This window comes from Jaculus jaculus, chromosome 8, assembly GCF_020740685.1.
Source record: "Jaculus jaculus isolate mJacJac1 chromosome 8, mJacJac1.mat.Y.cur, whole genome shotgun sequence".
Classification (NCBI taxonomy): domain Eukaryota; kingdom Metazoa; phylum Chordata; class Mammalia; order Rodentia; family Dipodidae; genus Jaculus; species Jaculus jaculus.
The window spans coordinates 62,934,946-62,947,187 of record NC_059109.1 but is presented as its reverse complement, the minus strand read 5'-3'; the positions used below and the strand labels follow the sequence as shown (position 1 = coordinate 62,947,187).

The 12,242-nt window shown below is 39.1% G+C and overlaps 1 protein-coding gene across 4 annotated transcripts in view; it reads right to left on the bottom strand.

The window, feature by feature from the left end:
• Positions 1-8,772: 8,772 nt before the first annotated feature.
• The window catches only part of Gabpb1 (GA binding protein transcription factor subunit beta 1), a 100,547-nt gene continuing 97,077 nt past the window's right edge, over positions 8,773-12,242 (bottom strand). For all 4 annotated transcript variants that reach the window (XM_045156124.1, XM_045156120.1, XM_045156122.1 and 1 more), the window contains one exon: positions 8,773-10,281. In XM_045156124.1, the coding sequence (XP_045012059.1) occupies positions 10,250-10,281 (32 nt within the window). In that variant the 3' untranslated portion in view covers positions 8,773-10,249. The remainder of the gene's footprint in view (positions 10,282-12,242) is intronic.

Here is a 12,242-nt window from a genome sequence, read left to right as displayed (position 1 = left end):
GGCACTCACCAGTTCAGCTAGACTATCTCACCAGTGAGCCGTAAGCATTCCTTATCTCTGCCTCCCCATGATGTGGATTACAGAGGCACATGACTACACCCAAATTTTATATATGCTTTGGGGGTCTGAACTTAGGTCTTCATGATTGTACAGCAGTAAGTCCTTTACCAACTAAGCCATATCCCCAACCTCTTGACATTACATTTAAATTCAATAAATAACATTATCCTCATATTCCTTGCATTTGGATAGAGAACACAAAATAGGTTAAATTTGAAATTTTTCAAATTCAGAATAAGATGGAAAAGAATATCTATGATGTATACATATATAAGTACATATGTATGATAAGGTATAATACATATGTACATATAGTAAGGTAAATGTTTCAAAAAAGGCACAACTGGATTTTCAGTGATGTGAAGGGGAGTTGAACCTCTGTAATTCAAGCTATGCAATTTGGATTTGGTTATCTGGACCACCTATGAAGCTGCGTGCACTGCCAGGTCTTTACACAAGGCCACAAGTGGTGGCTAGGAGGAGACAGAATTTCTTACTACAGCCCTGAAGCCCAAAAACAGTCAATTTCCCTAACAGTGGGGATTCCAATATCCAAGACCTGGTTTAGGTGCTTATGGAGAGAGGCAGGGGCAGCTTTCTTGAAATCTAATATTCCAGCCTTGTTGTTTACATTAAAAACAGAATGGTGGGCTGGAGAGATGGCTTAGCGGTTAAGCACTTGCCTGTGAAGCCTAAGGACCCCGGTTCGAGGCTCGGTTCCCCAGGTCCCACGTTAGCCAGATGCACAAGGGGGCGCACGCGTCTGGAGTTCGTTTGCAGAGGCTGGAAGCCCTGGCGCGCCCATTCTCTCTCTCTCCCTTTACCTGTCTTTCTCTCTGTGTCTGTCGCTCTCAAATAAATAAATAAATAATTTTTAAAAAAAGAAAAAAAAAAAAGAATGGAACCAGGCATGGTGGCACACACCTTTAATCCCAGCACTTGGGAGGCAGAGGTAGGAGGATCGCTGTAAATTCAAGACCACCCCGAGACTACACAGTGAATTTCAGGTCAGCCTGAACTAGAGAAAGACTCTGCCTCAGAAAACCAAAAATAAAACAAAATAAAATAAAAACAGAGAGATTAGTTTGTAGGGGAGGAGATAGAAGGGGGGCTGCGTGGGGTGATAAGGTAATGTACTTGCATCCCTAACTGCTTCCTGCTGGGCTGGAGTGTAGTAGGGTCCAGAGACCTCTTTACCTCAGGGTGCCTGAGTCAGAAGAGACATCAGGAGGATAAGGATGTTACCCACTTGGGTCTATGTAGCATGCTGGACAGTGGTCTGGATGAGACAAGTTGTGAGAGGGCCCTATGGATATAAGAACTTCAAAGTGGTTATTGAAAGGGAACAGCAGGTAAGTGCTTGGAAATCCACAGTGGATTTTGAAGCTATTTGGAATTGAGGTTGTTGAATTCTAAATGAAATGGATTTTATACATAAACAAGTTAAGGACAGAACCACCATTGCTTTTTTTTTTTTTTTTTTTAAAGACTACAGTGGGTTGAGGAGTGATGACTCAGTGGGTTAGAGCACTTGCAAGCATGAGGACCTGCCCAAGTTCAATTCCCAAGCACCCACATAAGCAGGTGGGCATGGCCACACATATCTGCGACCTCAGTCCCATGGGGGGGGGTAAAAACAGGAGAATTGCTGGGACTCACTGATCCAAAATAGCAGCTCTGGACTGAGAAACTCTGTCTCAAGGAAAACATGCAGATTGTCAACTGAGGAACACACTTAACTCCACGTTCTCCTCTGTCTCACACACACATGGGGTACATACAACTACATACACACATGAATTAATTACACACACATCATATACCATACCACACGTAGGCCAAAAACAGGAGAAACTATAGTTTCAACTTAAGGATGGGATTTCTTAATATATGATACTTTCCTATAGAAAAAAATAATGAATGCAATACATATTTGATTCTTTGGAGCTGTGATGGAGATGGTAATTCTAGAATAATCATAAAAAATATCAACACAAAAGTGACTGCCTTAATGACAACTGCTGTGCAAATTATGTAAGAAAAACAATCTCCTAGAAAAATCAAGATATCTAAATAATCCATGAAATGCAAAACTATGTAAACAGTGGTAAAAATGAAATTGTATTATAGACAGGCCAACTGTGGATAGGAGATAGAAGCTATTTGAATAAAAAAATAAGTAAGTTATTAATAAGGTATGGTGGAAAAAATCTCAGAAATCAGGTTGTTATGTAAGTACTTCCTCCACATGGAGACATTCCCTCCTGGAGGGAAGAGAAGGCTCATTAGACTCAGGAAGCTTAAAAAGATACAAGATTCCCAAGGCCCTTCCCTTACAAGGTTACAAGAGCAATAAACAAGTGCTGAAGAAAGGGATACGCTGGTGGAGTTGCTTGCAAGTTGTGCATGGACTCTGAGAATGCATGTTTTAACAGTCTGCACCCATGCTGGGGTGGGATTTTTTTTTTTGATTCAGCTGCTATGCTTCTGTGAGTAACCTCTATAAACTCACTGGCTCACAAGCTAAACATGGTGGAAACATTTCTTTGGGTCTGTTATTAGTGCTCTGTTTGGGGTGAGAAGATGTTTTTTCATGTCTCTTCAGGAAAAGTCCCACACCTTGGTCAAAAATTTCAAAAAAGCAAAGGGTTTGTAGAGGTAGTAATAGGAAATATGACTTTGATGATGGACCAACATATGTATGTGAATTTATATTACATATGTAGATTCACATAAGACTTGAGTTTATAGGTTTAATAGGCTAGAGGTATTGAACACCTGCCATTTAGATTCCTTTGTCCAGAGTGGAAATTTACAGGCTGTGAAGTGATTCAGTGCATGCGCAGGTCTGTAGGTATCAAAACCCAAGGTTATTAAAAAAAAATCATATTTGCAGAAAGCAGAATTAGAACAGAGGTCAGATAAACCAAGAAAATAAAGAAAATCAGGTCTGGGGGCTACATTAGAACACCAGAAAGATTGAACTTCCCCTGGCACCCAACCAAGGGCCAGGAAGGAGGAAGGACTCATGTTCAAGGACTACAAGTTACTTTCTGTGTTCAGGTGGTATACCTCCATTTTTTCCCCCCTGGACTACACCCAACCTTGCAAAATCAAAAATTCACTATCTCACTTTCACTGATCAGGCTCTTTTTTAGAGAGGTGGGTATTTCTCTTTTTTAAAACTTTTTTATTGACAACTTCCATGAATATAGACAATATATCATGATCATAATCCCCTCCCATCATCTTCCCTTTTCCCCAAATCCACCATTCACTGAATCCCTTCTTCTTTCCAACTACTGTCTTCTATTTTGATGTCATAAATTTTCCTCCTATTATGGAGGTCTTGCGTAGGTAGCATGAGTACCATGGCCACTCTGTGTCTGGAAGATAACATTGTAAGCGTTGCTCCCCTTCCTGGCTCTTACATTCTTTCTACTCCCTCATTTGCAATGCTCCCTGAGCCTTGGAGGGTGTCCTGGAAATATCTCAGCGCTGAAGACTGTCAATTTTTCTCAGCACTTTAATGGATCTTGAGTCACCCCAATGGTCAGAGAGGTGGGTATTTCTAGCAGAAATTATAATATTTATATAAAAATGAAGAGTCCTAGAAATTATATGCAGATAATATTCAAGATTTTATTAGCATTTAAGTGAAAGCTTTTTAAAGAAACCAGCTTTGTTAGAGGTCAGAGAAGGATACAGCTTTTCCTTATCTCTTGCTACCTAAAAGAGTTCCCTCGATCTGTTTTTTCCATAAAGTCAACCTGAATCCCTCCCTAGGCAGGCATTGCCTTTTCCTAGAATTAATATTCCTGAAAGGATTAAACCTTAACATGACATTATGTCTGGTTAGCTCAGCCCCCATTCACAACCTACAAATGACCCCAATTTGGGTCTCTAGGTGCCCCTCACCCCGCTCTTGCCTTCTGATGGGCAGAAGCTTTTGATAGTATCTCCTCTTCTCTTTCTCTAATAGTCTCTCTAAACTTTAAAAAAAAAAGGGGGGGGGGGCTGGAGAGATGGCTTAGCGGTTAAGCGCTTGCCTGTGAAGCCTAAGGATCCCGGTTCAAGGCTCGGTTCCCCAGGTCCCACGTTAGCCAGATGCACAAGGGGGCGCACGCGTCTGGAGTTCGTTTGCAGAGGCTGGAAGCCCTGGCGCGCCCATTCTCCCTCTCTCCCTCTATCTGTCTTTCTCTCTGTGTCTGTCGCTCTCAAATAAATAAATAAATAAATAATTTTTTTAAAAAAAGATAGAACCAATATATCCAAATGACCAGAAGACACAAGAACATTTGTATACCAGTACATATGGGAAAATAGCTTTTAATTTATAACCAGAAGCTTATTTTCAAATATGCTATTGTGTTTTCCACTGTAGTTTACATAGAATAATCAGAGAATGGATTTTAAGAGCTTACGTCAAATGAGTATGTGTGCATCAGGTGTTCTCATCTAACACGGAGAAAGCAAATAGCAAACATCACTTACAACTGGAACAGACTAGTTATCTATAATGAAATCCAAGCACAGTAAATAATACTTAATGAAATAACCAATCTATGCATTAGTCCATTCCTAAGTTGATTTGATTTGATGGAGGGGTTACTTATTCAAGAGAAGCCAGCTGAATAGAAATTGGTTCATTAATTTTTTTCTATTTGCAAATATAGGCTCAAGTACTAATGCCTTGGGAACTCACCCATATGGGCATAAATGTTTTTAATACTGTTTTGTGATTTTTATCTGAAAATATTTTCCTTCTTATATTTTTACCTTGAGTCAAATTTCAAAGTCTTCCAGATATTTTTTTTAAATATTTTTTTGTTCATTTTTTATTTATTTATTTGAGAGTGACAGACACGGGGAGAAAGACAGATAGAGGGAGAGAGAAAGGATGGGCCTGCCAGGGCTTCCAGCCTCTGCAAACGAACTCCAGACGCGTGCGCCCCCTTGTGCATCTGGCTAACGTGGGACCTGGGGAACCGAGCCTCGAACCGGGGTCCTTAGGCTTCACAGGCAAGCGCTTAACCGCTAAGCCATCTCTCCAGCCCTCTTCCAGATATTAAAAAAGCACAAAGCAATTCCATAAATTACAAAAAGTGTTTTGAATAACAAAGAAAGTCATCTATCTAAATATTTTATCTGCAAGCAAAGAGACAGACACACACAGAGAAATGGGCATGCCAGGGCCTGTAGCCACTAGAAAATGACACACATGCACCACTTTGTGTATCTGGCTTTATGTGGGTATTGGGGAATTGAACCCAGGTTGTTAGGCTTTGCAGGCAAATACCTTAATCACTGAGCCATCTCTCCAGCCCTTATCAGACTATTTTTTTTTATCAATGCATCAATGTCTATTATAGACAAGAATTCTAATTTCAATAAACAACATCATACATGATCATGTTGAAAATCCATATACTGGAACAGAGCTTCATTAGAAATATTTTAAATATTGTATGTAAGTCTATCACAAACTAATCTTAATTTACCTATTTATTTTTTTTGATTCCTTTCTTGAATTTTGTTCTACTGAGTATCTGGAAGAAAGTTCTTTAATTCTACCCTTCCACCACTATCAACAAATGGAGCAACTCAGAGGCAGAGTAAAAAAACACAACTACACTGTCATCTACAGCATGAAATATTCATTTTATATCATATCACATTCCTAAAAGGCAATGAAAACACATAGCATCATGTCTTCTGAGGAAGTAATAAAGGTAGGATTAATAAATAATGGCACAGGAATTAAAAGTGCTTGTATACAAAGCCTACCAGCCCAGATTCGATTCCCCAGTATCCACATAAAGCTGGACACAGTGTGGCAAGAGGCCCTGAAATGCCCATTCTCTCCCCCACCCCCTACAAGTAACTAAAAATATTTTAAAAGTAAATACCAATGAATGAAAATTAGCTGAGTGCAGTCCCTATAGACAATGATCTTCAAATGAGGGTTTCTGACTTAGAAATCTAGCCACCCTACACAAGTGTTAAGTCTGAATCAAGTAATTATGTGATCAGGACGCTATGAATGCAGACATGGTGGTAAATACCAGTGATCTCAGTACTAGACAGGCTGAGGCAGGAGAATTCGTTTGTGTTAAAGCCAGTCTGGGTTACACAGCAAGACCTTGTCTCAAAGGGGAAGAAGGCTGGGAAGGCAATTAAGCATATGGAGAGCTTGTAGCACAAGCATGAGTACCTGCATTTGGATCCTGAGAACCCATGTAAAGCTGGTCACTGTAGCATGAGCACCTGTAATCCCAGCGCACCCATGACGAGAAGCAGAAACAAGAGAATCCCCTGGAGGCTCATGGGTCAGCGTGGCTACTGAATGCAGCAGCGATTCTTCTTGCTCATGGAAGGACTGACACTCAAAATTAACTTCTGACCTCCACACACATGCAGGTGCACCATGTGCCCCCACACACATATACACACACCAAAAGGGGGGCATAGTGGTGCTTACTGAGTAATCCCAGTACTTGGAACATAGAGGCAGGAGGTGAAGTCATCTTCAGCTACATAGCAAATTCAATGCCAATTTGGGACACTCGAGTCTATCTCAAAACTAACACTCTGAGGTAGTACAGATAATTTACAAGAACTAGTCGAGCTGCACATTAGACCCTACTTAATGGATTCATTCTCTCATTGACTCCTGTGGAGAAGCTGCCCTCAGTCAGGTATGTGCAATATAGATATATATAAATAAACCAGATGACTGCTAACTGCAAATCCATCCCTGTGTAGTAGAAACAAATTAATTGTAGATTTATGAAAACCTTCATTTCATACTGTATCAGTTGTTTTAATCCCCTGCACAGAACACTGGGAATGATTACAGGACAAAGCTTTTCCAGAATACCTGAAAACTGTGAAAACAGACACCACCTTGTTTTAATTACAAATTCTTCCCTAAATATTGCTTTCTCAGTAATGAATCAGATGGAAATGACTGAGGGAGTACACAAGTTCAATATTAACAGTGATTCTGAAAAAAGTGACTCTCTCCAAAAAGACCTGAGTACCCATTGTCATGAGACTAAATACCAATTATATTGTCCCAGTCATTGTTATTAGAGTTTAAAATGGTGTCTTGTACCAAGTCAAGTCTCTAGAAGGACCCAAAACTACAAGTAAAAGGTATAAATAAGCTTGCAGAAGCTTGTTTCCATCGCTGACTGGAGGCTTTTCAGGGCCGGTTTGGTCTGAGAACAAAACCACAGTGACTACACCCTGGAGTGACCACACAGCCTCTCCTCTGCTCCAACAGGGTCTATCAGGGTATCCAAATGCTTATAGCACCTGCCTGATATAAATTAGCATGCACACCAAAAGCAGATAACCTCCACTGACTTTAGGAATATAAAAGAGTAGTTTTGTGCACCTGAAACTTTGGCCTGGCATTATGTGGCGTTATTTTCAGTTTTGTCATGCTGGGTCAAGCCCAGGGTCTCATGCTTGTTAGGCAAGTACTCTATCACCGAGCTACAGCACTAACCCTGAAATCTAGTTTTAGATCATTATGTCATGCTAGCTGCAGTGGTGCACATTAGCCCCAGATACTTGGGAGGTTGAGGAAAATCACTGAAGTACATGAGTTCAAGACCAGCTTGGGCAACATAGTGAAAACTCTATAAGTTGGGGATGGTGGCACATTTCTATAGACAGCTAGGGAAGCTGAGGTGGGAAGGTCACCAAAGCTTGGGAATTGAGACCGCATCATAAAATAAAATAAATTTAATGTGTCTAATTTAGTGGATAATTGAAAAAAAAAAAACCCTTGAGTTCCTAAATTCACCTTAGAACTTTATGGTCCTCAGAATTGTAACTAAAATCAGGACAGTAACCTATAGACCCTTTTATTACATTAACTACTTCATGAATAACCCACCTGGAAGCACTAAGATATTTCCAAGAAGTTGCAGGTATGTATAGTATGTGTAGTATGGTGCATGTGTACAGATGTGTACACAACATGAATGTGTATGCAGAGGTCAGAGAATGTTAGGTATTCCATCACTCATCCATGTATTTCCTTAAGACAAGAGTCTGTCACTGAACCAGGAGCTGCTATCCTCAGTCAAAGTGGATGACCCAGCCCCAGTGATTTTCTGGTCGCTGTTCCCCATAGGACTGGGATTACAGGTGATGACCACATCCAGCTGTTGGCATGGGTGCTGGAGAATTGAACTCAGGGACAATCAGATCTTCTCAGGTCCTCATGCTTGTGTAGCAAGTGTTTTTACCCATTAAGCCATCTCTAACCTAGCTTCTGGGTTGTGAAAAGCATAATTATATTCACATATTGAATGTGACTCAAATATATAAACAGTGTATGATCAGATATAAACCTAGGGCATCAAGAAAGTTAAGAACATGCTCTACCACCTGTGAGGCCTGCCCCCTCCCCCCCCCCATTTTAATGTGCAAAGAATATATAGTCAAAACACTTCTAGGGCTATAGAGATGTCTTAGTAGCTAAGGAACCTGCCAGCAAAGCAAAAGAACCCAGGTTTGATTACCCAGTACTCATGTAAAGCAAGATGCAAAAGGTGGTGCAGGAGTCGGGAGTTTGTTGGCAATGGCTAGAGGTTCTGGCATGCTCACTCTCTCTATATATCTGCCTCTCTCTCATAAATAACTACATAAATAAATAAATAGAATATATTTTACAAAACAAGTCTACAATGACCATATGTGGAAAAGATATTTAATTGTAAAATAGAAAAGTAAGCCAGAGTACAGTTTTAAGGGTAATTACTTCTTTATACAGTATAGGTAATCTAGAGAGGTTTTAGGGTTAAACATTTTCATAAAGCCATAAAACATTTAAAAATAAAGCAGGAAGAAAAAGCTTTAAGTTACGTTATACAAAAAAGAGTGAACAGTCTGCCAATGTTTAATATCCACTCATTGTGGACCAACAATATTGGGATGAGAGCTAATCACGGCACGGACATGGAGCTTTCACAAGGAAAGGGAGGTCATATTAGATACATCTATAGCATCACTGTATACAAAAAGTTCTTGTTCTACATACAAAAGCAATTTTTTCCATAAGAATAATTTCAGGGGTTGGGAGGGTAAGTCCATGAAGTATTTTAGAAACCTATATGCACTGAGTTTGCCAAAACATCATCTTAAAATCCAGTGCCTTAAAGTGCTTTCATGTGGAAATCATGATGGAAGGCACAGAAAACAGTTTCACGTCCCCACAATGAAACTTTCAAAAAAGCATAGATTTTGCAAATTCAAGTTATCTTGTAAGCTGCTCCTTCCAAGAACATTGTCATTCCAATAAACCAGCTTCTAGCTTACTTAGTTTCAATGACCTATAGAATGAAAGGTGCTTTCCTTTCTTTATTTTTTTGTTTTTGTTTTTGTTTTTGCTTTTATTTTCCTGGTAATATTCATCATCTTTGTGGGAAAAAATACCTATGCAAGTGATGCATTTCAAAATTATAAAACATGCGAAATATGTACAAACAAAATTTAAAAATATTTGCTTCATATACGTGTAAATCTACTTGAGTATAGCTGAAATTCAACAAATATAAATTTTTTGCTTCCTAAAAAATGTTTTCCAAGAATCTGAGACAACTTAAGAGCTGTACAAAGAGAGTTCCTAGGAGAAGTCTTCACATGGAAGCTTATGCCTTCCAGAGCAAGTCCAGCATGAGTCCACCATAATTATCATACGACATTTGGTCTAATCAACAACAATCACCCTTAAAACTGTTCTAGGAAATTAAGTCTGTATTAAAAATCACAAAGAATTCACTATATCAGTGGCTTATTGTGTTTTGGATCTCAACGATCTTTATCAACTCATTTCCAGCAGTTAAAAAAAAAACTATTTACAGAATTCAGTTTTAAATACATTACACAACTTCTAGAGTCTTATGTTACAAGAATTCAGAGCTCATGGCTTAAGTCCAATCTGTAGTCTCTTCCACCGTCCTGTATCCCATGGCTGTACCCTTACTCTGTACAGTTCAAGATCGCATTCTTTCTTGAGCAAAAGCACAAGCAAACTACATGTTCATTTGGTTAAACAGCTTCTTTATTGGTCTGAAGACGAGTCATGGCTTCTAGTTTCTGTCTGTAGGCCTCTGCTTCCTGCTCTTTCTTCAGAAGCTGCTGCCGGTACTTTTGTGCTTCTCGGTTTGCTTCATCCAACTGTTTCTGAAGAGCTTCTCTCTCCTAATTTAAAAAATAAAAGTTTGTTTTTCAATTTTTCAAAGTGTTTTTTCAATTTTATACTAATACAATGATATATATAAGCATTGTCCCTCAAATAAAAAAAAAATGCAGTGGCCAAAAGTAGCCATATAATGATAATTCCTAGACAGCTTGCCTTTTCAACCAATTCACTGTTAAGTAAGCCCTTGATTTTTTACCCTGTATTATGAAATATAGGTTACTTTTTAGAAATAAAAATAATACCATATATATATTATTTTATAAAAACTATAGAAGAGTTAAAGGAAAACATAGGACCATACCTCTCAATATCTCTATTCATGATGTGTTCATCTAAAGGTAACAATTACAAAATGTTATTGAGCACTCACCATGACAACACAGAGTGAATTCCAACAACACTTACCTATGCCTATGTTACAGGGGAAGAAAAAAGAGGCAGAGAGACAATGTAGTTTTCCCAAGGACACACTAAAGATTTGAGTATATAAGATTCAAAATAACTCATTTAAAAACTATCTTCTCTATATGATCAAGCAAGATACCTTAGATTCACTAGGTCATACCACTGAGCAAACATTGATTGTAGTAGAAATCTGTTAAATACGTACGTACGTGTGTGTGTGTGTGTGTGTGTGTGTGTGTGTGTGTGTGTGTGTATGTATATAAAATTCTTCAATTATTTATTTATTTTGATTTTTCAAGATAGGGTCTCACTCTAGCCCAGGCTGACCTGGAATTCAATACGTAGTCTCAAGGAAGGCCTCAAACTCATGGCAATCTGCCTACCTCTGCTTCCCAAATGCTGGGATTAAAGGCATGTGCCACCATGCCCAGCTAATTCTTCAATTATTGAGGGCTAATAAATAAACTCAGTCCAATGAAAATGGTATCTTCTCATACTGCCTCTATTCAGTTATCTCAAAGGAAACAAGGGCCAACATTTCAAAGGATTCTTTCCCATACTTCAAGCTAATCCTTCCCGGCCCATATTCAAAGAAGTTTCCAGTCTTAGGAATGAAGTTACCACATCAGAGTCCCTCTAGATATCTCTAGGTGAGGTAGAGAACAGATTATAAGAAAAGCCAGGTTCACAGTAAATAAGACACATGGTCAAAAGGAACTGAAAATGAAGAGTTGGCTGCTGCTAGAAAGAAGTATGAGTAACTCTTCCCAGATACCCACAGCCTCCTTGACACTCATTCATCCATAATACCAAGATTCCCTGTGTATCACTGTTCACATGGTACACAAGAAGGAACATACATGTAATCCTTCTGCCTTCCTGTGATATCACCCTGTCCTACACTGAGAATGAAGCTAGATCCAACACTTATTTTTCCAATTTTTCTTGTGGATCACCCAGGTAAAAGAGATTGATCACAAAAAAGTTCACACCTTTCTAATTAAATAAAATATATAATAAAAGGATGTCCCTTATCCCCAGTTTAAGCAATGCCCAGGTCCTAACCTACTTCTTTCTTATATCCTTACCACCCTCTTCTTACACCCTTGTTTCGTAACCCTAGGAAAGATGGCAGCCAAAAAGATGAAAGTCAGGGGCTGGAGAGATGGCTTAGTGGTTAAGGTGCTTGCCTGTAAAGTCTAAAGATTCAGATTTAATTCTCCAGAACCCATGTAAGCTGGATGTACAAAGTGTCACATGGATCTGGAAGTTTGTTTGCAGTGACTGAAGCCCTGGTGTGCCCCTTCTTTCTTTCTCTCCCTCTCTCTCATATACATATACATATATATATACATATACATATATATATATGCACACACACACATATGCCTCTTTCTCTTTCAAATAATTTTTTTTTAAAAAAAAAAGAGGGGCTGGAGAGATGGCTTAGCAGTTAAGGTGCTTGTTTGCAAAGCCAAAGGACCCAGGTTCTATTCCCAGGACCCACATAAGCCAGATACACAAAGTGGCACATGCATCTGGAGTTCATATGCAG